The sequence below is a fragment of the Lentinus tigrinus genome (assembly GCF_003813185.1).
Source record: "Lentinus tigrinus ALCF2SS1-7 unplaced genomic scaffold L226scaffold_21, whole genome shotgun sequence".
In the NCBI taxonomy this organism is placed as follows: Eukaryota; Fungi; Basidiomycota; class Agaricomycetes; order Polyporales; family Polyporaceae; genus Lentinus; species Lentinus tigrinus.
Window position 1 is genome coordinate 370,504 of NW_027137930.1, and position 25,031 is coordinate 395,534.

Consider the following 25,031-nt stretch of genomic DNA (forward strand, 5'->3'; position numbering starts at 1 on the left):
TCTGTTTTCCTGTAGTCCATATACGTCAAGTAACACTTGTAGAATCTGTGTCCCGTCCACTCGTATACAATGCTCCTGAGCGTCCGCGACGCATGCATGACGGCCTCGGTGCATATGGTACAGTATGTGAATACCCGCGTCCACACGGTTCACCCGGGCCATGGGAATGGCTTTGCACACTGCAAAGAACGTATCCTTTCCGGATGCGAGAAATGGTAAATAATTCGGAGGAAAGGAACCAACTTCCAGATACTTGGCTAACCCATACGCGTGAACCTCTCTAGCCTCAGGAAATGCTCTCGCCATCTTTTTTTGGCCTAGAGAGGCGCAGTCGCCAGAGATTCAGCAGCCATTTGGCGGATGACAGAGCTTAACATTTCACTTACCATTTCCTGGAAATTTCCTGAATAGGCAAACGATTACTGCTTTCCTGTGGCACCGCCCGTGCGGAATTAGACGCTGATAACTTGGCTACTCGTCCAACTTAGCCCATCGAGCTCATCGAGTTACTGTACACAACTCAATCATCCTTGCTATAGTTCCACTCAAAGGAATGGGTAGCTCGATGTCTCGACAGCGTCGGCGCGCCGCACGACGTCACGGTCAGACCTTGCTTGATCTACCAATGGAGGTTCAAGTCAAGATCCTATGCTACCTTGATACCGGCGATCTGGTCGCTTGCCGAAGCGTGAGTGCCGTCATCTATGTGTCTACTCGGAGCTAGCTGACCAGAGTTACATAGGTCTGCCGCACCCTTTTGACCATCTGTAACGACGAGATGGCTGTGCAATACACATCCACGCTTGGTGGCGCCGGGATGGTCGATGACGTTCCACCGCAACCACCGCAAGACGTCTCCCTTCGGGCCCGTTATGTAGCTATTCTGAAGTATCTGATTGCATGGAAGAACGTCGACAACATACCGCACCGCATCCACACACCAACACAGGGAGAAATTTTCTTGGAACACACGAACGGCGTCTCTGTGTACGCCATACCTGCCCACCCAGCCCTCAAGCTACACCGTCCGGGAAGTCAGCTTACTCTCCTTCCTGAGCTCACCTTCTCATGCACAGCTTGGAATTTTGTGCTGGAGACACGGATGCTCTCTCGCGCTCGTTACACTGTCGATTTGTCTCAGGATCTGCTTATCATTTCGCTCCGAGTGGAAGGACAGGAAGAAAATATGTGAGTATTGATATAGTCCTCGAGTCTGTGGCTTATCCATCATACGCTACGCAGAAATGAGCACCATTTCTTCTCCATCTTCGGGGATCAATATCCGCATCCCCAGGCCGCTTCTTCCGTTTTCAGGGCTCCGTGCAGTCACGGACGAATAGCTCAATACGCTCCTGGCTCCGATCAAGAAGATTACGTAGACGTTTTGTCTGATCTGGTTGTATGGGGCCATTATTCGCGTACTTCAGAGAAGTTCTCGGCCACGGCGTGCATGGAAGTGCAAGTGACAAATTGGAAGACAGGCGCGGTTGTTTGGGTGAGTCCCTCACCATCCTTCTCATTGTCGCGCTCACTTTCTCATGCACTCGGGATAGCGATACAAGACCAACAGAGTAACATGCTACTATCTCATCGACCGCCACCACATTGTCCTCATCCTCAATAACAGTATCCATGTGTTCTCCTTCGACCCCGACCGTCACGCCTCGCAGGGCCCACCCGCGTACACGCGTCCGGGCGCGCACCTCCTGCACCTGCAGCTCCCGCGCCTCGAGTTTCGCGCGCAGCTCGGAGACACGACGGCCCTCCTGCGCATCCCCCGTCCCCACCCTGCAGACCGCCCACTGTTTCGCCAGGACCCCGGAGCCGCACTACTCGCACTCATTATGACTGTCAATACACTCGAACCATGGTGGTCGAGCCGGGATACTATCTCACATCTAACCATCCTCGTGCCCCTCTCGACGATCCGCACGCACATCGGGCACACCGGCGCACGCATCCTACGGACGCCCGCCTTACCCTGGCAAGACTGGGGCCCCGGGGGCGCACGGGTGGTCCGCACGCATGAAGTCCTTCCCTGGCACATCGCGCTGCATGGCTCGCGCTGCGTGCTCACCAATGACACGATTTTGGAGCACGTGCTTGTGATCGACGCGCACCGGTGGGTCCGCCAGGCCGGGCCCGGCCTTGTGCGATGCAAGTTGCTGATCACGGAGAAGGACGTCGACGCGTCGGACGTGGTCACTTTTGTTACGGAGCGGTCGTTTGTGGACCGTAGAAAGCCGATAGAAAAGAAGACGGAGCAGATTGAGGGAAGGTTCCCATGTCGATTGATGTATGAGCCAATTTGGGGAGTGCCCGCGCTTCGCTGGAAGACAACATTTGCTACGGACGAGGAGGTCGTTCTTGTGGTGAGTCTTGTGTTTCGCCGGGGAACGTTGGGTACACTCGTGCATAGCTGACTTTCATTTCTAGTGTACCCAGATTGAATAGCTTGAGGATACCCGCAGCAAAGTAACCTGATATCGAAAGGCGTGGGTTAACTGGGAAGCTCAGCTGAAGCTTCAAGGTCGTCGATGTAGACAAGCAAGTAGTACCACTCTGTCTTGCGACGAGAATTACCTACACGCGAGTCCACGCCCCTTCATCCATTTCCAATTCCGCTGTTTCCCTACACTCCGTATGCGTGCCAAGATAACACCTGTAAAACCTGCGTCCCGTCCACTCGTATACAACGGTCCTGAGCGTCCGCGATGCCCGCATGACGGTCTCAGCAAAACGTCGAACGTCCGCACGCTTGTCCTCGTCAGGATATATATGGTACGTGTACACGCGCGTCCACGCGGGCGACCAGACCAGCGTCTGCAGAGAGGGCGGGAGGTTCGTCGTATCGACGGGGTCGTCATGCAGGTAACGCGACATCTGACAGAGGGAGTCAATCATCAGGAAGTCAGTTCGAGGTCGGGGTCTAATGAGGTGCTCACATCATGGCACCATTGGTTATGTCGGACGTGCAGATACTTGAGACGAGCACACCTCCGCCACACCGGGGGACCGTTCGTCGGATATAGCCGACCTTGTTCGTCCCATACCGTGTGCTCCAAGCGCAGGCTGACGAGCTGAGGCCCGAGGATATGCACGATCCTCTCGATATCCTCCGAAGTCACCTCCTTGACATTGAGGTGAGTGAGGTTCGGACAGGACTGGGGCATTACGTCCGTGAGCATGCGCGATGGGCAGGTGAGAACGCGGAGGTTGGGAAGTCCCAGCGATGCAACAAGCTGAGTGCCGCCGCGTGCGTTGTTGAAATGGATCTCTTCCAGCTCCGGAAATTGCTGGAGAGTGAAGAAATTAACATCATTCTGAGCCAGAGGCGTGCCTCTAATACACCTGAGCGGGACGTCGAGATCGCGGAGGAGATGGAAGACGAGATGCGTGGCGCCGGACTGTCGTATGATGATAGTGGTCAGTCGGTGCAAGTGCGCCAAGGACGACCTGAGCTCTGCCATCCAGCGAGGCTCCGGACATTGTATATCCTCCACTTGGACGCCTCGCCGGAGATCCTCGATGAAGCGCGTAAGATCGTAGCGACGCGTGTGTGCAGCTCTGTCTTCCCAACCCGGCCAAGCATTGAAGGCCAGCCCGCGCACCGCGTTTGCGCGCCGAGGGCACGCAGAGATCGTCTTTCCGAAAGCCAGGGAGCGCTTCTTCGTTCTCAGGAGCGGGGTGTGATAGAGGACATCTTCCGCTTCGTAGCGCAAGGTCTGACATAGAAGGGGCAAGCGTGAGGCGGCGGACTGGTTGTGTGCACGGACGGAGGTGAATATCTCTCGGTAGAGCTCGATGGGGAGAGGTGGACTGGACGGCTCAGTAGGCTCACATCTGCCCTTGAGGCATGGACGAGATGACACCTGATAGACGCGTCAACAAAGTACGGTGTACAGTCAGGCTCATGAAGGGAATAAAGCGAAATAATGCGCACCTGGAGCACGCGGGACTCGCTGTCGCTAACGCACTGAGATGCGCTGCGTCTGTCTGTTTCAGCCGAAAGTAAGGCAAGCTCTCGACTACTCCTCGATGGCATGTTGTGGAATGGGATGGGTGGAGAACAGATAAACGAACAGCCGTCATGTACTCCAGGGACATTGAGCTTGAGGCGTTTGAGGCGCTGCAAGATCCTAGCGCGCTGACTGCTGCAACATCTTCCAGAAGCCTCTCCGTGAGAACGACTAGAGAGCGGTACGCTCATTCGTATGTGGATTGCACAGGTCTTCTACGACGCTGTACTGGAGGTCGGCCCTAAATGCAAGTAGTCTGTGATCAGATAAGAGAGAAGTAGGACACGAGCCGACTCACGCCGGATCTCTGTGAAAGCAATATGGCGCAGTTGAGTCATTCTCCCTTAAGGGTATACTCGTACTTCAAGGCAGTGGAGCGTTGCAGGTCTGTCATGTGCAAGGCTAGCAGTCACTAAGAGCATAGATCGCATTCTTAGGCGCGGCTCTACGATACAGGACGATCGCATTGCGATTCCACATATAGCAGCTCTTTCCTAGGCCTATCAACAGACCCTGGATAAGACCAACGTGCAAAGCAAGGTGGACGTAAGTGCTTACCTGGTCATGGAACTAGCTCCGGTTCAAGTGACCCAGGTACGTCAATCCCAAGTATCTCCGGAAGGCGATTCCATACTTTGACACGTTCAACTTGGCTCCGATGGTCCAAGGCATTCATGCAGGCAAGGCAGACGTCCAGCCGATAGTCTTTGACAAGACTCTTCCACGACAGGAAAGGGTCATGGTGAATGAGCAACCTCGCGTACGCATGCAGCCCGGAGAGAACCGATTGCAGATGGTCTCTGCAAGTAGACGGAGTCTTGCAATCGAGAGAAACGATAGGCTGGAAGGTCAATAGAACGGCCTGAATACTGGCTTCGCTGAGTGCCGACTTGGCCAGGAAGCAGATACCGAGGTCCTCTGGTGTGAGGTATTCCTGTGAACGGTCTTCTCGCTCGAATCCGCGCACAATCTCCTTCCCCAGGTCGGTGCACTCCATAATCGCAGTCGGGAGTAAGGTAGGCTCTGCGATCAGGCGAGCAAGATTGACGACACCGATGGCCTCAGCAAAGGCCCAATCTTCAGGTAACCCCGTTTCCACGTTGGAATCGACCCAATCTGAGAAGTCGTTTGTGTAATGCTTCTTAAGGTAGCTCAAAGATTCTTCGTAGAGAAGGATCATCTTGTACTTGCGGCCGAGGCGGATAGATGTAGATATGACATGGAATGATGGCCACTTCGTGTTGAGAAAACGGTAACAAGATGCAGAGACACGTCGGTCTACGACAAACTGTACTGACGTACCTGACGTCGCCTTGAGGTATGTACGCGCGCAGAAGATGTTGCAAGTCTTCCGGCGTATCCGTCAGCTGCACGACAGGACAAGGTTATGTCATATCTTCCGTTCATGGATACAATACGCGTTGGATGATCTTGCTGGGCGAACAGGTCGCGGAAGACGGTTGAATTGGAGGCGAGGATGCCACTGTAGACCCGGAACTCGACATCGCGAGCGACCAGAATAACAGTACCATCTTCCAACCAGTACTCTTCATCTCTCTTCATGCCTGCTCCATCGCCTTGTCCGTCGCCTGCGTCCTCCTTGGGTTTGGGTTCGACGGTTTCCGAACGCTTCTCCATCGGGGATCCTTCCTGCGAGGGTGTCTTCACGAGCCCTCTTGCGCGAGACACAAGTAGACATGAAACGAGGTCCAGGCTGGAATAATACAGATGCAGAGCGGAATGTCGCGTTATGAGACTCGGAGCAAGCCAAAGGACGGAGAGACGACTGGGATTCATCGCGGAGGCGCCCACGTGTCAACTCCGAGGAACGCGGAGGAAAGACTCCGGCCGAGTCTACAGGTAAGTACGGTCTTCCGAAGGCTTGTGCGAGCACGCATGAGCATTCTACGATATATTATCGAGGCGAGAGTTGCACTACATCGATATAAATTACATAGATATAGACTCAAAGAAAAGGCCGATGAAGAAGAGAAGCGACGCAAGCTGCACCCACAACGCGCCGCCCCATCTAGGACGACTCTGCGGCTGTGGAGTGCCATCAGAGCTCGAGGTGCTGCTATGCTCAGTCTGCTGTGCACCAAACGCAGACCGCAATGGGGTCTTTTCCTCAGAGGATTGAGCATGAGCCTGGACTTCGCTGCCGCTGCCAGTGCGAAGCCCGTACCTATCGTCCGTGACCCTCTCCATCCTCACCTCCCTCATGAGCACGCCGGGTAGCATGCCGAGCGCGCTGACACCCAACATAACATCCCACACGAGCTTGAGGCTGTCCGCGAACGCTACGCGTACCTGCCTGCGCAAGGGGTCGGCGAGGCCGGCGATGAGGGGAATCGCTGCGTGCGCGAGTTCGACATGGCCCGTGAAGAATCCGTTGAGTTCCGAAGGCAGTCTGCTCTTGAGCTGGCTCTGGAGGATGATGGTCCCGGTCACCACGCCCAACGTCTGTGCAAACGCGCGCGTGAAGGAGAAGAGGGAGAGCGCGGATGCGGTGTGCGTGACTGGAACGGGGGCAAGGACCGGGAAGACGGTCGCGACGAACTACAGAAACTCGGTCAGGAACCGGTGTGAGAAGTGGATAGTGCATGGTGCGACGTACCCCGAGCCCAAGGCCAGCCGCAGCGAGGATCTGATATCCTACCCACTGAGCAGCCGATGCATCCGCCGTCATGGTGGAGAGAAGTCCGAAGCCAAGGAGCGAGAAGCCTCCCGCGACCATGTTCGCCCAGCGATAGACCTGGAGCACCTTGACGAGCGTTCCTGCGACGAAGGCGAGCATTGCGACGACCAGTGCGGCAGGGAGCAGGAGCAGCCCAGAACCAAGCGCGGACAACCCCTTGCTTGTTTGGAGATATATGGGGAGGAAGTCTGCAGTCCAAGGGTCATCAGCCAAATGTCCGCGCCATCAGTCATGCAAGAAAACTTACAGAACAGCGCCGCGGTCAGGACGCCATGGAAGAACGTCGCGATATAGCTGACATGCATGTTAGCAGGAGTACGACGCCAGATGGGAGAGGAAAGCTCACCCCGAGATCGTTGTGCGCATGTCGACAGCCTCCAGAGGGATACTCGGACGAATAGAAAGACAACATTCAAACATGAAGAAGAGTCCGAGGAGGACGATGCCGGGGATCAAGGTCGCCAAGACGTGGACATCCGTCCAGTTGTATCGCATGCCTCCCCATGTCAAGCCCACGACCAGTAGAGTCGTGCCGGATATTATGATCAGGTTACCACTACGTCAGTGTGTGAGTGCGTCAGCATGAACTACCAACGTGGAGGGTACTCACAGAATGTCGAGTTGCGACAGCTTCTTCCCGAATGAGCCGGCCGGTCGCTGGAGACGGACGCAGAAGGACACGAGGAAGAACGCGATCGCAGCGAGGGGTAGGTTCAGGTCTACGAAGATACGGTGAGCGAAAGAGTCACAAGATGAAGTCGAAGCAGATGCTGACAGAAATTCAATCGCCACTCAGCGACTCGCGCCAGGGAGCCAGCCTGCAAGACGCCGTGAGTATCCTATGCGCCATACCACGACAGAAAATGGCCCTTACAATCAAAGCGCCGACGCCAGCGGCGACAGCCCAGACGCACGCCAGCATGCCTACATATGTCCCGCGTTCAGCGAGCGGGACGAGGTCCGCCACAATAATCTGCACGAGGTTCAACATCGCGCCTCCGCCCATGCCCTGCACGGCTGTCAATGACATCAACTCCGTCAGCGAGCCTCCGCAGAGACTGGTACTGCATACGTACTGCGTCCAACGATGAGTGTTCCGACGTTGCTCGCAACGCCCGAAACGATGCTCCCGACGAAGTAGAGCACGACCGCCGTAAGCAGTACAGGCTTCCTCCCGAATGCGTCCGCGAAGCGGCCGGATAGCGGCAGGATAGCTGCACTGGCGATGCCATACGAGACGACGATCCATATGGAGTCGCCCGTCACCCGGAGGTCCGCCGTGATTGTCGATAGTGCGGTGGGGACAGCGGTGAAGTCGAGCGCACTGACGAACGTGCACATCGAAACAGCTACGAAGGCGAGCCAGAAGGGCCGGCCCCTGGCGTTGTCATCGTGGTCGAGCGATTTGTGGTAGAGATGCTCCGGATCAGAGGCGGCAGTAGAAGTGGCGGGGCTGGGGGGAGACATTCAGTTGGTATAGTGTTCGTGCAATCGACGCGGATCGCACCTGTGGCTAATAAGCATCAGCCCGACCCCGGGCAGTTCTTCCGAGGAATCTCCTGCCAGCACGGTGCAGTGCAGTTATGTCTCACTGCATGAACGTAGCATGTCTCCGCGAGCGCAGACCGCGACGACATTGGTACATCCAAGACCACGGCTCTTCCTACGCGGTCCGGGGACTTGGGTTTCCCGGGGACGCCAAGGCGGTTCCTAAACGCGAGGTGAAACTCCGACGTTGTGATGATGCAGTCCGACGGTACTTTCACTGCGATGGCCTCCAAATCGGGATGGAATGAAGTCGATCTTACATCTTGATTCTTGTCAGATAGCGTCAGTGATAGCCGTACGCATCCAACTATTTGTGATGGTACTCGTACCTGAAATACACTGTCCTGGCCGGTTTGCTAGTATGCTGGGTGTAGGGGCCAGATAACAGTCACATACCACGACAGAAACGGTGCTCGAGCTCGTGTCGCGTGTGTGAGCGCTGCTTCCTGCAGGACCTCCGGAACGTACGGGCTCCAGTCAAAGGTGTGCTGGGTTCATGAGTGTCATCGGACACCGATGAACGGATCCCTTGAGCGCGCATAAAGCCAAGCGGAGACTTGGCATGGTCACAATCGTCGAAGACGCGGAGTGCTGTGCTTCCTCGAGGCTCGTATAGTAGAAGAGCACTGCCTCCGCGTTGTTTCCAAGCCATCAGCGCCCGACGGTAAACCACGTACCTTGCGACATACATCGCATCTGTCTTCCAGATCCGTATAAGCGACCGTGCCATGCGCGAAGGTGGCGAATGCAAGATCATGCGATAATGCGCTTGGCTCGACGCGCATCGCGCACGGGATGCATACTTACATCGAGGAAGACGACATCAATGCGGGAAGGATGAGCACACAGAGAGATAGCAACACCAAAGCGGCGTGGGGCAGAATAGTTTCCTTCGCTACTCTTCGGCCACCAGACGCGTGATTGCGAGAGTAGAGAGTACCACATGCGCTAGTTAGTATATACTATGACGTAGCATTCGAGGTGTCTTACACACCGTGCGCCCAAAATTCAAAGCTATTGCCATACCGGAAGCCACATATACAGGCTATCAGCTCTCCTAAGGAACTTAGCAAGAAGAGGTTGCACGAGAGGTACAAGGACTGGACGTGTCGGTTAGGCCAAGAAGGCGGTTGCAAGAGTGCGTCTGAGTAAATAAGCTATGCCTAAACATGTCCGACGTTTAGCGACATGCGAGGGTCACTAGAGGAGTATCTGAAGGTCCATACCTCCTAGCCCGCCGCGGCAGCGACTGGCTCTCCCCAACCGGGTACGTCGATGCCAATGATCGTTGGGAGGCGATTCCACAGCGCAAGACGTCCATTCCAGCATTTTTCATTCGTTGCGACCCGACACGCTGAGCAGACGCCGAGTTTGCCGTCCTTGACGTACGAGGTATAGGGGAGGAAAGGGTCCGTATCCATGAGATCGTCGATGCACGCCCGAAGGGAGGACAGCGCGGTGCGGAATGCACGCCTGCATGCCGTCTGAGTCTTGCACTCGGGTGTGGTCCGTGCAGCCAAGGTAGTATAGAGGACTTTGATGCTCGCTTTGCGAATCTCCGTCTTCGCATTAAAGCATATGTTTAGATCCTCTAAAGAGAGGTTCTCGGGCGAACCGTCTTCCCTGGTGAACCCATGTACGATGCTTGTTAGGATCAGGCACGATAAGAAGGCCGTTGGGAGGAGAGATAATTCCCCAGACAGACGAGCGAGATTGACGACGCCAATCGATTCGCTCAGGTCCCAGCCTGTGGGCACCCAATCAGTGAGTTTCCTCCAAGCCTCCAATCGGTTTGGGTAGAAGCCTTTGAGAAAATCGAGGGACTGCTCGTAAAGGGAGATGAACTGGTACTTCTTCCCTAGTCGTATGAAGGCGGAGATCATGGCAAAAGAAGGCTGTTTTGAGATGAACATACTGCATGTGTGTACACACTGAGCTGGCGTCCGCTCATAATCAGGTGTGATGACATACCTAGTGTCGCTCGGCAGCATATATGCGCGCAGAATATGCCGCAAGTCCTCAGGAGAATCCGTCAGCATCACCACTGGGCACGGTACATCGCTCTTGCCATTGATGGACACGTTGCGGATGGGGTTATCTTCGCAGAACTTGTCGCGGAAGATGGGGGAGTGTGTCGCAAGAACGCCGCTGTAGACCCGGAACTCAACGTCGCGTGCGATGAGAATTACCGTGCCGTCCCCAAACCAGAACTCTTCATCTTTCTTGTACGCGGGCCTATCACGCGCAACATCGTCCAAGGCGGCAGAGTCGGAACGTTTTCGCAGCGGGGAATCGTCGTTCGCGGTTGAGTCTTCCTGTTCGCGAGCTCTCTTTCGTGTGAGGCGAGCAGATTCGGACATGCGGGAGGCAGGGGCGAGCGAGCGAGTGAGACGTTCAGAATAACCTCGAAGGTTGAGATCTAGGTGAGGAGGATGTCCGAGCGGCGAGACGTTGGTCTAAGTCAGCTAAGTGCAGCAGAAGGAAGGATGATTGCAATTTGGTATGGGAGAGGTTCGAACAGAGGAACTGCTCACGTGAGCAATCAGTGCAGCATCGTGGCGGAAAGGTAATTTCAATCAAACACCACTGCTGACCTTGGACTCCCTCGCGGTTCTCTCCTCCATCGAGTCTCGACGACGACCACGACCACGAATTTGCACACCGGTACTTTGGCAGCAACGGCAAGAACACCCTGGGCCTGAAAACTATTGGCACTCTATTTCTACTCGGATCTCGAGCTCTGTGCTGTCTGCCAGTGGCAAGACTCGCGTGGATCTCCTCGTCGTGTCGTATAAATCTAACAAGAACTCATGGATGAATCGGACTCGCCAGAGCCCGTATCCTCACTGTAATTCTTGAGACAATCGTTCGGTATGTGCCATACATGCGCTGCAATCCGGCGACGTCCGTGCTTACCTGATCGCGGTGGTTGTATGCAGTCTTTCGTACCTGACGGGCCTTCCTTCGACGCAACCTCGACCTCGGACGCAAGTACCAGATTTCTAAGACTAACGATTATTTGTCGCTGCTACTCGGATGTTTTCCAGGATTGGTCGTCCTTGTTGACCATCCTCCAGGGACGGAGCATGCTCATTACCGTCGACGTCGTCAATCGGACTCGGCTCACGGGAGGAGTTAGGGCACGGCCTGCTCTATGCTGCTTGCCTTATATGATGTACTCCTGGTGCTGTTGTTCTTCAAGGTTACACGCGGCATAACGTCTCGCACGAATAGCTGGCCCACCACGACACCACCGGTCTTCCGTGCTCTGGCGTCAAAGGGATCTCGTCCCGACGTGTATCAAGAGAGCGTCGCCTCTAGGATCCGGCTGTTACACGAGGATGTGCAGCCACGAGAGCTGCCGTCGGAAGTTCCATCGCCGTGCGAAACGACCTTGCGCCCCTCGTTATCGAGCAGCACTAAGCGTCATCCTCCTGATTCCATGGTACAAAACCCCAAGAGAACGGTCTTCCAGAGACTCATCCGTCCGTTTTCCGCGCTTCTACTGGCCAATCGCCGAGATACCGCGCGGGTGAGCAGACCTCGAACGTCGCTCCGATTCATCCGGAGTCCAGCGCCTCGAAGCAGGCTCCAGGCTCCAGCCCGTGTAGACTGCAGTAGAGCCTTCCGCCGCCAGCTCGCATGCGCACCTCCGGAGTAATATCGAGCGGCTCTCGCCTCGCCCCTCGTCGACATCTCGCTGCGGCCACACCCCAGTGACCAGTCGGGCTCACGCGGCGTGCGGAAGCGCGCGCTACATCGGCCTCTCGTGGTTTCAGAACGCCATGTCTCCCAGGACTCGTGCCGGAGGCTTCATTTCGTTCACTCGGGGGCCTGTAGATCGGCATACGGAAGAGTAATTGATTGACAGGTGTACTGGTCTCCGGCTCGATGACTCCAGTCTCTAAGCTCACGACGCGGCAACTGTACCCGATGCACAGCCTACCTTAATATTGTGCATATATGCACCGGCGTGCGATGGTTGGCACACTTACCCACTTCAACGAGACCCCTACCCTCTGGCTGATACAGCTTTCCCTTTCACGATGTCTTCAGGCGCAGATTCTATCGTTCTCGACGACAACGGGGTGAGTGGCCATTCTTTCTCCTAGGTCATACGTATGTACCATGTCTGACTTTGAACGTTTGAACGCTTGGATCAGCTTCGCGTCCAGCGAGACCTCCTGAACTCGCGTGTCGTCGCGCTCTTCGTCGAGTCGATGCTCTTTGGGGTCTTCGCAGTGACATACGCCCTCGGGGTCGGAGAGCTACTATGCCGGAACCAGCCAGGCTCGATGTCGAAACGCAACAGGAGACTGCTCGGGGTCAATACGCTGATGTTCGCCCTCGCGACCGCAGTGCGTAGTACTATTCAGATCTGGCTCTTGACATGCGTGTAGCTGACGTGTCACATCTGCTCAGCACCTCGCGCTGACGATCAAGACCACGCTGAACGGTTTCGTCACGAACGGCGCGGATAAGGAGAGCGTGTACGACGCGTTCTTTGAGTCGAGTCACTTCGGGACAGCCACGGACGTGGCTCAGTTCTACATCTATGTCACGCAGACCCTCATTGGGGATGCGTTCATGGTGAGTCTTAGTCTCTCTCGCGACGGGGTGTATTGATACTGACATCTGGGGCAGGTATACCGTCTGTTCGTGGTATGGGGCGGCAAACGCGCCGTGGTCGCGCTCCCCATCATCCTCATTGTCATCGATGCAGGTACGTAACATGCTAGTTTGTGCTGGCAATCAACCTGCTCGAAGTTCTCACAACTGTCCGCTTACAGTCGGCGGCTACGGGGCCTACCCTATCGGAGGTTTGGGCGACATCATCCTCCCCCTCGTGTTCTTCAGCTTCTCGTTCTTCACGAACATGCTCTCCACCGGTGCGTTCTTCTTCGCTCTTCGCCATTCCGCGTTCACGACCCCAGAGCGCTGATCCCGACTCGCCTCATCCAGTGCTCATTATGGCGCGCCTCCTGCGCTCAGACAAGCTTGTGCACGCGCACTGGCAGTGGCACTCGCGCGCCTGGTTCAACTTCGTCCGGTACCGCCGTGTCGTCGAAGCGATCGTCCAGTCCGCGGCCATCTACTCCACTGCATCCATCGCGCTCGTCGTGACGTCCTTCCTCAGCCCGAACATCGGATATGTTGCCTGTCTGTCGATCTTCCCTCAGCTGATCGTATGTCCCTCCCCTGCCTCCTGCGTTGCTGTATTTGGTGACTGACTGGCGTGTCGTGGCTCTGTGTGTGCAGGGCATAGTGTTCGGGCTCATCGTCATACACATCGCGCGCAAGTCTGCGCTGCCGATCCCCTCGGACGAATGGCAAGACTCGCGCGCGACGGCGCCCCATGCGGTCGCCCGCGACTCCGTGCGACTTCCTGAGATACGTATCTCGGGTTCTACGGCAGTCGAGGAGGCGGAGAAGTACGACCGGGTTAGTTCGTCGAGCGATCCCGAGGCTGGGCGGCCTTGAGAACCCATTTGGTACGTTTGTGGTGATGTCTTGTCTGACGTCCGAGAGTTGGTGCTGACCTAGTGCATGAAGCTTCTTCCCTTGCCGTTGGCAATATACTGCTCTCTTTCCCGTTATGACCTGTGAGTAACGTCTGCACTCTTGCCTCTCTGGTCGTGTACTCATCTTTGGCTGTAGACTGTATCGATAATCGTCTTCCCGACAGCGTTTATAGCGAGTAATCTTGTTCGGACTGACTCGGACTTTTGTAGCATAGTCATTTTGCGTTTCTAACCTTGTGAGGTATGTAGCCTTAACACGTATGCTTTCTCGGATGAATTTGCTCTTGCCAGCGGGGCATGCGAGTGGTTACTGACGACCCCAGCCACCTATCACTTATCGTTGAGTATAGCGTTAAGCTTCACCAAGTGTTCTACCTATCGGAAGGCTCGATTTCCTCCCTCTCCCTTTCATCTCTTACGCACGCCAAAGTCACATGAACTCGGGCTGGGACGTTAAGCCAGCGTTCAGCTCAACGAGAATGCTTCATACCCGTAAGTACCATGACAGCGGGTATGTTTCTGATTTCGTTGCCGGCGCGAGGCTGTCTGTGAAGGCTGTAGCCGCATACGGGCGAGCCGACGTTGTCATGTCTAAGTTATGGGCATCGTTGTACGAGTACTTGGGCTGCGTTTTAGTTTCCTGTCGCGCAGCTGCTATTGTAATCTCTGCGAGGGCGCAGCAAAACAATAGTCCTTGAGCCAATTTTCTCTTGCGGAGTCAGCGAGGGCGCAGCCAAGGTCGAGTCAAGGGAGGTGTTTCGTACAAAGAATGGCGTCGGGCATTCCGGGGAACGCATTTCCCGAGATCGTTCGATTCGCCCCAGCCAATCAGAATGCGTATAAGTAAACCTAATTTGGCGAGCGAGGGCTTCCCGATCGGATCTGAGAGATCGTGCCTCGGGATCGACCCAGAATATTGCAGACGTTGGCGAGCACTTGTCTCTCCGTTACGACCATCGTTGCCACTCTCCAGCTCATCGCGCATATACCTCCTCGACGCCTTCTGCCACGACCTGCACGACGACAGAACAGCCTAGCCAGCACAGAGAAGGAGCACTCGGACGACGGACACGATGGCCAGCAAGCAGGTGAGCTCCCGGCGGAACTATCGTTGATGGCGGCGAGGCTGATTGATGTCGTGCGGGGTAGCTTGGAAAGTTGCGCCAGGTGCGTGCGCCCTCGGAATCTCAGCAACGACGACGGGAGGACTGAAGTTGGTGGCGACAGTTCGTCGGCGAGGTGATCATGTCGCGGGACAAGACCATCCAGTCGGACGAGTTCCGCGAGCTGGAGCACGACGTCGAACTCAGAAGGCAGGGCCTCTGGCGGTGAGTGCAGTTCATGTCCCCTGCTTCGGCTTCGGTTTCATATATGCGCTGTTTTGGCGTTTCTTCGTGCTGTCGTGTTGCCGCTCTGTCTCCGTCTATTCCTGGCTGGTGTGTGGTACGATATCCCGTGGCCACCGCCCGAGAACCATGCCGCGATCGTATCACTATCGAGCTCTGGCACTGCGGTGCACTTTCATATCCCCTCCGAGCTGCTCGAGCATTGGCAGACGTACACGTTGGCCTTCGGTGTCATGTACGGCAGCGACGTCAGCGTTCGTGATGTCCGATGTTCCCGGTATCGGCAAACATACCATGTTGCCTCGTGTCCGCTCACAGCCATGTGCCGGAGTGTGCTTGCCCTCACACCGCAGGCATACTCGCGTTTGGGATGGGCGAAAAGGCATAAACGCACCGCGAGGATACACTTTGTTTCATTCTAGAGCGCAATCGGCCGAAAGGTGGCCTCGCGCAGCAAATTTGGGCCCATTGGCATGCCTTTTTTCCCGTCTAGAACGCCGGGATGCCTGTCGTGTCAGCCTGCAAGCTTTCTTGTCGTCCATCAATGAACGATTGATAGTTACGGGATAGGTCTGACTGCGCTCCGTAAACTGCGAGCAATGACCCTCTCGAGACATTCTACATTTGCTTTGGCAACGCGGGATATGTTACCTTTCGGGCCGGGTGTCGTACGGTTGAGAGGTGAGATAGCCTGTAGAGCCAAGATTTCAGATGCAGCCTTTCTAGAGGACAAACATGCAACGCAAGCCCCGGTCCCTGCTACACCGGATTATAGGCGGCGTATAGTGGCGAGTCAAGGTTGCCTATGGCACCTGGGGTCCGAAAATGTCTTGTGCGTTGGGTCAAATGCGTTGTGTAAGCCATGCGTAGGCTTGCTCGCGCACATGTGCCTCGCCTGTCTCCCGGTGCAGGAGGAACCCGCGCTTGCAGTGACCGCCTGCTTGCCGTGCTGTTGCCGTCACCCTTTCCTTATGTCTTCGCGCTGCAGGCTCGGCTCTTCTCTAGGCAACGTTTCGAGCGTTAATCTCTCTATTGGCTTGGATGGCTGTGTATATGCAGAGACTGATTTCAACGGTTTCGCAGACTCGACATCGCGTCCGACGAATACCGACACTATCTATTGAAAAAGAAGATGTGCGAGGCGCTCGACAACGAAGACAAAGTCCTCGCTGTGGATGCGCTTGGGGTCGTCATGATCAAGCACGGGGAGGAGTTCGGCGAGGACTCTGCGTATGGCCAGTCCCTCGTGAACTTCGGCCGCGCACATTGCAACATCGCGACGCTCCAGGAGAGCTACGCGTTGACGTTCGAGGAGACGTATCTCATGGCCGTGCGCCAGAGCGAAGACGAGATCAAGGAGTATCAAGCGCAGCGGAAGAAGCTTGAGAGCAGACGGTGCGTACCGGATCATCGTAGTCTTCGGTGGAGTGCTGACACGTTGTGGTAGGTTGAGCTACGACTCGGCCGCGGCGAAGCTAGAGAAGCTGAAGACTGCGAAGAAGGTGCAGGAGAAGGACCGGGAAGAGGCGCAGGAGGAGTACGAGAACGCAAAATCGCGCTAGTATGTCTGCTTCTCCTCGCTGTGCGCAATCAGTCTGACGATATCATAGCGAGGAGACCCTCGAAGACGTTCGGGCGCGCATGTATTCGATCCAAGAGAACGAGGTCGTGCAGCTGCGCGAGCTCACGAGCTTCCTCGATCTTGAGATCACGTTCGTGCAGTCCTATCTCGAGGAACTACAGAAAGTCAAGGCTGGATGGATTGACGAGTGCGTGCACACATTCTTTATCTATCCGAGAAGGCGTTGACAGTGCATCAGGGACACGATGCGGAAGCTCGGTGCACCGAAGGCCCGCCCGCCACCACGCCCGACGCCCGCGTCCCGTGCAGGCTCAATACGATCGACCAAGTCGGCGAAGAAGGCGGCGGAGCAGGAGGCCGAGGAGTCGTCTAGCGACGAGGCACCGCCGCAAATGTCACGCAAGAAGTCGCTCTCGCGCAGAAAGTCCGAGGCGGGGAGCAAGCCTCCTTCGCGTCCCGTCTCGCGTGCCTCTCGGAAGCGCTCCGACAGCACCGCGACGGCTGCGAGCGAGAAGGAGGAGAAGAAGGAGAAGGAGGCGAAGCCGGAGAAGAGCTCGCACCGGATCAGCATGGTTGGCAGCTGGAGCGCGATGAGCTCGATGATGGGCCGCGGGAAGAAGGACAAGGAGAAAGAGAAGGACAAGGACAAGTTCGCGGAGCTCGAGAGCGACCAGAGCGAGACGGACGAGTTTGGCGCGCCGAAGAACCTCAAGCGGCGGTCGTCGATTCCTGGTCTGACGCTCCCGTCCACGTCGCCGAAGCTGTCGTTCGGCATGCTCAGGTCGTCGTCGTCGAAGGGCGGGGACAAGGACAAAGACAAGGAGAAGGAGAACGGCAAGGAGAGCAAGAAGCGTGTCATTGCTCTGCACGACTTTGCTGCTGGCTCGACCGATGAGCTGAGCTTCAAGGTTGGTGACCAGATCGACGTCATCAGCGAGGTCCTCGACGGCTGGTGGATGGGCGAGCTCTACGGCAAGCGCGGGCTGTTCCCTACGACGTATACTGAGGTCATCAACTCCTCGTCGTCCTCGCTGCCATCCAAGCCGCCATTGCCGCAACGCCCGCCGTCGTCGCTCACGCGCAGTCTCGGGCTGGGATCGGCGAATGGCGGAAGCAACGCGGCCTCCTCGCTCTCATCGCTCGAAGACGGCGGCCATCCGTTCGGTGACCACAACGCGACGATCGGGGGCCAGAAGCGCTACGAGGACAGCATCCATAGCAGCGTGCACATGAGCGACATGCACGTCGAGCGCGTCAATGACTCGTTCTCGTCGAAGTACGCACCTTCCCGCGGGCGCACACGTGTATGTAGCAGCTGTGTAGATAGACGCAAATATATTTCGTTTGAGCTGCATACGTCGTGGGATTGTGCGAGAGAAGGGTGGCCAGGCGCGGTGTAGCCGAGATGGTTATGTGCGGGCGGCTATTGTGCGCGGATTCACGCCAAGTGCGCAGACGTGCGAGCGTACCAGGCAGAACGGGGGAGAAGGGGCACTATGAGGCGTGTATTTAGCACTATGAGGCGTGTAATCTACAGTATGGTGCGTCTCCTACATGGTGCGTCTGTCCCAGACAAATCGACTACGAGGCGTGTATTTAACAGTAGGATATGGTACCGACATGGTGCGTCTGTCTCGAGGGATTCACGCGGCTGGAGGGCCGGGAAGCGGTTGCATTCGAGGATGCTATCTAATACAGTGCACACTATCTACTCTCGCCAGCAAACCTGACTGAACGTGATCTGCTGCTCGAAGGGCGACATATCCGGAGTGGAAGACTTGGCACGCGGACTCGTACATCGGCCGGTGTTCGTGCTCGCGTGATTGTGCTTCGGATCTCATCCCAACGCTGGCATCGTGCGAAGAGAGGTAAACACGTACCAAGTTGCTCTGCCAATTTCCGAACGCGTGGCCGAGTCCGAGAGAATGGCGAGGGTTCTGGAGCGTACCAAGCCGCTCTACAGAGCGTGTGAGACGGTACGAGACGGCAGATCTCGATAAGAGCGTACCGGACATGTTGCTCTGTCCCTCCCGGCGCGAATGTAGTTGCCCGCAGAATTGTTAGCCAAACACGATATAGTGGCAGGGGATCGAGAACGTACCGAGCCGCTCTAGAGACCGTCAGAGCCCGTGAAACTGTACCAGATGGCAGGCTCGAGCATATGGATCCAGGTCTTGCACATGTGCTCCTTCAACCCCTTGGTGGGCGTGCGGTGGGCTAATTCGTGTGTCGCAGCGTGCCTTGAATCATGCACCGGAGGCAAGGAGGGAAGCCGCAAACTGCGCCGAGCGTGCCTGTCTCTTCCTGGGAGACTGAGGTACGTACCGGCGGCAACACGAACCGGGTTAGCATGTCGCGGCTCTGCCTGTCCTGGAGAGAACCTGTCATGTACATTATTATTGGCCCAATGTGATAGTCGAGGGATCAAGAACATACCAAGCTGTTCTACAGATAGTCAGAGCACATGAAATGGTATCAGATGGAAGGACTGTAAGAGCGTACCTAGCACATCGCACTGCCCATCCCGGAGCAAATTTAGTGCTGTCAGCCAAGCGCAATATGACGACAATGAATCGAGAACGTACCCTGTAAGCGCAGCAACGATATGCGATGTTGCTCGCCCTCCAGTCATTTCTAAGGGATCACACGTGACACGAATGAGCGGAGCGTGGAAAGACCGGAATGCTCACCTTTGGATGCATACCAAGTGTTGCGGAGATCCATACTTCGTTGATGGACCTACACTCACCGTGAGTGAGACCCGAAGGTGCGATGGTCCGTCCGGGCATGCACAAGGGCAGTCGAGAAGGTGGAGAGGAGAGAGAGGGAGAGCGGATGTCAAAAGATGGAGGGATGGTGTGAGGACGCGGTACTGCATCGAGTGCGGTCTGATGCAGTGGAGCACCGGTCTCGAGCTGATCCGTAGCACCGTTGGGTTGCACTGCGGCGTCGAGTGGATTGTCAGCGGCAATGCGGACGGCTTTCCGAGGCTCTTGAGGCTCTTGGCTGATGTCGAGGGCAACGTGTCGACTCCTGACATGCTGCTGACTTGTTCTCGACACTTCGTGTGTCTCCGGGCGCATTCCAAGCGACGACGCATGCGCAGGACGTCATGAGTTATGTGCAGGAGGAGTGAGGACGTCGGAGGGTGTGGTCGTGGTCGTAGGACGCACCGGATGCAGTGGTACGCGTGCAGCGGCGTGCGCTATGTGCCGCGCAAGGTACGCGAAGGAGCTGTATATATCCTGCTGCACACCTGTACCGTGTGCAGCGCAGAAGCTGTATACATCCCCGGCGCAATTTCCCAGCTTCACAGCGTGATATGAGCGCGGTATTGCTACGGAGCAAGCGACAGAAAGCATACCAGGTGAGCTTGATTCTTGAGGTTTGAGTGGGTGCCCTGAGAGTCGAGAGCAAGAGGGAAGAGCAGGAGAACCGCAGGGAGAGACAAAAGGAGAGGAGTCTGTGTGAGTGCAGGAAGGAGAATCCGGTAGGGGCAGCGTGACGGCGAGGGCGAGGGCGATCAGGTTGCGCTGCATCGCGTAGACATTGTTTGTACCATCTCGCTTGAGCGTACCAAGTGCGTCCCAAGGACCTGGGTCTTTCGGGTAAGTCGCGCTGTTAATTCTTCTTGGCCAGGCACAGTTGGTCCCGGGTTGCCGTTCCAAGTTGCAGCCGGTCATGGTGGTTCAGGACAGAGTCTCAAGCGCTCGGCATGTGAAGATTGGTTGCCAGATGATGCGGCTCCCACCCTTCAACCTTCTCTCTCACTGCCACATCGGCAACGGCTCGCACGATGTCCGGATACAAACAGCACGACACAAGACGACCAAGCATGTGGAATTATACATGCTCAAGCGAACATACATGACTAGTACTAAAAAAGTATGTGCGGGAGCGGCGAGAACGCAAACAACCAGCCACGGGTGCATGGGAGTCCGCCATCGCAAGAGCCAGTGCCATCTCGTCCGAGGCCTTGGTCGAGCAGCCTCCGTGCCATATCGGACACGGCCCTTCAATGTGGCACGTTGCCAGACAGTGAGGCCGTCGCTTCCGCTTGGTACATATGTGTCATATGTCTGCCACCGGTTACCTGGGATCTCTCAGGCCGCTGCTGATGCTCCCTAATTTCACAGCGGGTCTCCGCTCACCGCTCGTTATGTACTGCAATTGCACATCGGAGATTGCACTAGGGTTATCTTGGTACACTCTACTAGCACGACTTGTATGGAGGCATTCAGTTTTCACCTCGCCGGAGGCCGACCTCCGTCTGAAGGCTGCATGCGCGTTGGTGGCATGAATATTGCATGCGTGAGCGGTGAGCAATATTTTGGAACCGTTGCTGCTGATGTTAATATCCGGACGTATGTGTTGGCGGTTGCGACTCGCAACGGTACCTGGCCCGCTAGCTAGACATGCCGCCGGGTAGAGCATTCCAACCTAGTAGTACGCTGCGAGATGCGCTGCAGCGACTCGGAGCGGCGGTTAGAGTCAAACTGTGCGTGCTCATGCTACATACGTCTGTCGCAGAACTATTTGTGCAATGTACTTGGTACATATGGATCGATACACTACTAGTAAGTGGCAGCAGCAGATGAAATTCCTGGACATCGCAACCGCTCTGCCGATGTCTACGGTAGTCGAATCCGCCTAGAGCCTCAGGGCACTCAATGCGAGTGGTTACCGCTTGCGCGGCGGCGGCCGCACGCCTCAGAAAGCATCTCCCACCCACATGTGCGCAAGGTCATGACTCACTGGCACGAGATCCAGGGCCTAGCTTGTAGCGACCCCGACCTGGACCTGTGTACCAAGATGAACTTGAAGGCCTGGAGATGCTCACCCACCGTGTTTTGGACTCGGGGAACGCTCCGCGATCCTGCAGACGGTTGTGCGGTGGGCGGACACCGCATCACGACTCGCACATGCGGAGGCCGGTTGCGAAGGCGACACTATGCTGCGCTGGTCGGGACTGAAAAATGATCGTGCTGCACGTGGACTGCATGTAGTACATGCTGACGAAGACCCGGAGCGGCGTACGGCTGCAGGTATAAGTAGTCAGCGGACGCTGCCCTTTGGGGAGCTCGGGACGTACCGTACCTACTACCCCACGCACCTCCGGCCGTCCCTGCTCTCAGCATCTCAGCAGTCTGGCTGCATGCGCCGTGCGAAGCGACTTGTGCGGACTCGAAGGTTGACTTGAGGGTGAGTGAGTACTTGCATTCCCTGCTGTGCATCGCTGATGATCAGAGGTTGTACAGGTGTGCGCCGACCAGGAGGGCATGCGTGCTGATCTCTCTGCGGCTCCGGCAGCGAGGCGGAGGTCGAGCGATCGGTGAGCCTGTGCTGACTCGGTTTCCCTCCCGTTGTGCGTATACTTGGAGCATGCTGGGCACGGGTGTGAGCACGTACCTTGTCTTCGCTGTGTCGTTCTCGCTGACTCGACGTGAGCGCACGTCAACTTGGTACACAGTCTGCACACGGACTCGTCGACCAGAACGATGCCGGCGGCCTGGCACAAGGGTGTAGGGGAGGCAGAGTCGGGGGACTTCTAGGTGAACACACGCACCTCTGGGTGTGGATTACTACTGACTTACCTGTTGCAGTATGACTTACCGGGAGTTGCGCGCACGTTCTGAGGCTTGAGGGCGTGGGCGGGTCGGGGTCTTGTCGCGGGACGCGGGACGCGTGCGGCGTGTGCGTGCGATCAGAGTGAGGGAGGCTGTCGTGTTTGGGTGCGGATTGCAGTCCGACTTACGAGTGCGAGTGCCTGGTTGCGCTAGGGGAGTCGCGCATGTCGATGGCGTGATGATACATACGGCATGGGAGGCCCCGGAAAGCGGGTGAGGTGGTTGGCGGCGTGCGTGCGTGTTCGGGTTCGCGCGGTAAGTATTGACACTCGGAGCGTGACGCCGAGATTGCTCGTTGAGAGCGCGACGTACCATGCTGTGAGCGCGCGGACGGCGTGTGTGGAGGGATTGCCGTGGAACACGCCGTGCTCGTCGAGTGAACGAGTAGTTTGGAGCCGGGATGGCGGCGCGCGTGGACAGAGCGCGGCCGAGTGCATGAGGGGGTGTTAATTGATGGCGTCAGCATGCAGTTAGAAAAGTAGTGAAGTTGGATATCTCGAGGTATGATATGTACACGGACAATACAGGTTATCAGCGACTCGGGCGCATTTCATCTACTGTTCTGCAACGTGATTATTCGTTAGACTCAGAGTGCGGCCAGAGTCGGGTCAGGCTCAACCTACAGGACCAATCGGACATCCAGATCAATGCAGGCACTCACCCCGAGGTACTTGATCTTCAGATCATCGAGAGCGATCGCGTACCGCGTCGTGCGCCCCACAGGTCGACATCCAAGCCGAGCGCAGAAGACCACTTCGGATCGGGGTCAGAGAGCGCGAGGATCTTGTCGCCGAAGCCGAGGATGCGGCTCCACCCGCTCAGCACGAAGGGGTCGTTCGCGGAGACGACCGCGACGACGTCTGCGCCCTTGGCCTTGAGCTCGGGGATCTTCGCGAGGTAGGGCGGCGCGTGGTTGGCATGGCAAGAGGGCTGCAGAGGGTAGGGTACCACCGCAGTCAGCTGCAGCACTGTAGGTACGTGGAGGGCTGGGATGTAGAGTGTCAGCATGCAGTGTAGAAAGCCGTGGACACTCGGATCGTGACGGAGATTGATCGTCTCTGGCGAGAGCGTGTGCGGTGTGGGTAAGTAGCGAGAATGTGAGAGGGTGACGCACCATGCTGTGAGCGTGCGGACGGGGCGTGTGGAGGGATTGTGGTGGAACACGCTGTGGTCGTCGAGTGGACGAGTAGTTCGGAGCCGGGATGGCGGCGCGCGGCCGAGTGCATGAGGGACCGCCCTCACCCGTTCCGTCGTCGTCCCCAAGGGATGAGTCGAACGAGTCGTCAAAGGAATCGTTCTGGGATTCAAACACGAAGGGCGGAGCGTCTGCGTCATTCGGATCGTCGTAGTCGAGGGAGTCCATGGAATCATCCGCGTCCCATATTGCGGCGCCCGCGACACCTGCACCGGCGCAGGTTCCAGCGGTGGAGGAGGAGGAGGAGGTTGGAATACACGAATTGAAGATCCCGCGCTGCGGAGAGAACCCATGGACGAGGTGGGTGGAAGAGAGGCTGGAGAACACGGGGGTCAGCATGCACCGAAGATAAGTAGCACGTACGAAGAGCGATATGTTGTCTTTAGTCGAGAGCTTGTAATCAGATTTCAGTTGGTACACTTCGAGCGAGGTGGCAAGTCAGAGTGGGAGCATGGGCGCGGCAGGTGCAGAGAGAAGCGGCATGAGTAGCGAGACCGCGACGTACCTCGGGATCTGGCGCACGCCGCCCTCGCCTCTGAGAGGATGGCCTCCGATGGTCAGGATTGCGGCGGGAGGAAGCACGTACGGAGCGCAGCGAGCGGGCACTGGCAGGAGACGGGCGCGGGAGACTTGGTGCAGACATGGGCCGTGAGCGGACACGGAGCGCCGCGCACCCAAAGCCTCTGGCGGGCGCAGCAGAGTCCGCATTCAAGGCAGTCGCATACGGGCGAGCCGACGTTTCCATGTCCAAGTTATGGGCATCGTTGTATGAGTACTTTCGCTGCGTTCGATTCCTGTCGCGCAGCTGTTATTGTAATCTCTGCGAGGGCGCAGCAAAACAATAGTCCTTGAATCGATTTTCTTGTGCGGAGTCAGCGAGGGCGCAGCCAAGGTCGAGTCAAGGGAGGTGTTTCGTACAAAGAATTGCGTCGGGCATTCCGGGGAACGCATTTCCCGAGATCGTTCGATTCGCCTCAGCCAATCAGAATGCGTACAAGTAAACCTAATTTGGCGAGCGAGGGCTTCCCGATCGCATCTGGCAGATCGTGCCTCGGGATCGGCCCAGAATATTGCAGACGTTGGCGAGCACTTGTCTCTCCGTTACGACCATCGTTGCCACTCTCCAGCTCATCGCGCATATACCTCCTCGACGCCTCCTGCAACGACCTGCACGACTACAGAACAGCCTAGCCAGCACAGAGAAGGAGCACTCGGAGGACGGAGACGATGGCCAGCAAGCAGGTGAGCTCCCGGCGGAACCATCGTCGATGGCGGCGAGGCTGAATGATGTCGTGCGGGGTATGTAGCTTGGAAAGTTGCGCCAGGTGCGTGCGCCCTCGGAATCTCACCGACGACGACGCGAGGACTGAAAGTGGCGGCGAACAGTTCGTCGGCGAGGTGATCATGTCGCGGGACAAGACCATCCAGTCGGACGAGTTCCGCGAGCTGGAGCACGACGTCGAACTCAGAAGGCAGGGCCTCTGGCGGTGAGTG

The 25,031-nt window shown here is 56.8% G+C and overlaps 7 protein-coding genes across 7 annotated transcripts in view; 4 read left to right on the top strand and 3 right to left on the bottom strand.

The window, feature by feature from the left end:
- The first annotated feature begins 466 nt into the window (after window positions 1-466).
- On the top strand, window positions 467-2,721 carry L226DRAFT_614674 (uncharacterized protein). Its single transcript, XM_067686673.1, has 5 exons — window positions 467-688; window positions 743-1,188; window positions 1,243-1,495; window positions 1,554-2,372; window positions 2,437-2,721. The coding sequence occupies exons 1-5, from the start codon at window positions 554-556 to the stop codon at window positions 2,452-2,454; spliced, it is 1,671 nt and encodes a 556-aa protein (XP_067533389.1). The 5' UTR covers window positions 467-553; the 3' UTR covers window positions 2,455-2,721.
- Window positions 2,442-5,739, bottom strand: L226DRAFT_614675 (uncharacterized protein). Its single transcript, XM_067686674.1, has 4 exons — window positions 5,433-5,739; window positions 4,654-5,367; window positions 2,946-3,872; window positions 2,442-2,883 (listed from the first exon to the last, which is right to left on the bottom strand). Exons 1-4 carry the CDS (start codon window positions 5,655-5,657, stop codon window positions 2,584-2,586), a joined length of 2,166 nt encoding a protein of 721 aa, XP_067533390.1. The 5' UTR covers window positions 5,658-5,739; the 3' UTR covers window positions 2,442-2,583.
- Window positions 5,740-5,905: 166 nt separating this feature from the next.
- Window positions 5,906-8,417, bottom strand: L226DRAFT_147775 (MFS general substrate transporter). The gene is made up of 9 exons (XM_067672413.1): window positions 8,225-8,417; window positions 7,794-8,170; window positions 7,592-7,734; window positions 7,493-7,535; window positions 7,328-7,436; window positions 7,064-7,273; window positions 6,965-7,011; window positions 6,637-6,905; window positions 5,906-6,578 (listed from the first exon to the last, which is right to left on the bottom strand). The coding sequence occupies exons 1-9, from the start codon at window positions 8,239-8,241 to the stop codon at window positions 5,970-5,972; spliced, it is 1,824 nt and encodes a 607-aa protein (XP_067533391.1). The 5' UTR covers window positions 8,242-8,417; the 3' UTR covers window positions 5,906-5,969.
- A 1,077-nt stretch (window positions 8,418-9,494) lies between these two features.
- Window positions 9,495-10,625, bottom strand: L226DRAFT_466457 (uncharacterized protein; the record flags this gene model as incomplete). Its single annotated transcript, XM_067675981.1, has 2 exons — window positions 9,495-10,179; window positions 10,237-10,625. The coding sequence occupies 2 exons, from the start codon at window positions 10,623-10,625 to the stop codon at window positions 9,495-9,497; spliced, it is 1,074 nt and encodes a 357-aa protein (XP_067533392.1).
- Window positions 10,626-11,306: 681 nt separating this feature from the next.
- On the top strand, window positions 11,307-12,341 carry L226DRAFT_147808 (uncharacterized protein). The gene is made up of 2 exons (XM_067672414.1): window positions 11,307-12,246; window positions 12,322-12,341. Exon 1 carries the CDS (start codon window positions 11,420-11,422, stop codon window positions 11,924-11,926), a length of 507 nt encoding a protein of 168 aa, XP_067533393.1. The 5' UTR covers window positions 11,307-11,419; the 3' UTR covers window positions 11,927-12,246; window positions 12,322-12,341.
- L226DRAFT_147819 (uncharacterized protein) lies at window positions 12,241-14,123 on the top strand. Its single transcript, XM_067672415.1, has 9 exons — window positions 12,241-12,353; window positions 12,429-12,623; window positions 12,688-12,855; window positions 12,910-12,988; window positions 13,056-13,154; window positions 13,228-13,451; window positions 13,525-13,757; window positions 13,819-13,868; window positions 13,924-14,123. The coding sequence occupies exons 1-7, from the start codon at window positions 12,312-12,314 to the stop codon at window positions 13,744-13,746; spliced, it is 1,029 nt and encodes a 342-aa protein (XP_067533394.1). The 5' UTR covers window positions 12,241-12,311; the 3' UTR covers window positions 13,747-13,757; window positions 13,819-13,868; window positions 13,924-14,123.
- An 890-nt stretch (window positions 14,124-15,013) lies between these two features.
- Window positions 15,014-25,031, top strand: part of L226DRAFT_536991 (BAR-domain-containing protein) — a 12,951-nt gene continuing 2,933 nt past the window's right edge. Inside the window, exons 1-5 of the mRNA XM_067681230.1 lie at window positions 15,014-15,115; window positions 16,217-16,528; window positions 16,581-16,694; window positions 16,744-16,902; window positions 16,954-17,071. Of these exons, the coding sequence (XP_067533395.1) occupies window positions 15,033-15,115; window positions 16,217-16,528; window positions 16,581-16,694; window positions 16,744-16,902; window positions 16,954-17,071 (786 nt within the window). The 5' untranslated portion in view covers window positions 15,014-15,032. The remainder of the gene's footprint in view (window positions 15,116-16,216; window positions 16,529-16,580; window positions 16,695-16,743; window positions 16,903-16,953; window positions 17,072-25,031) is intronic.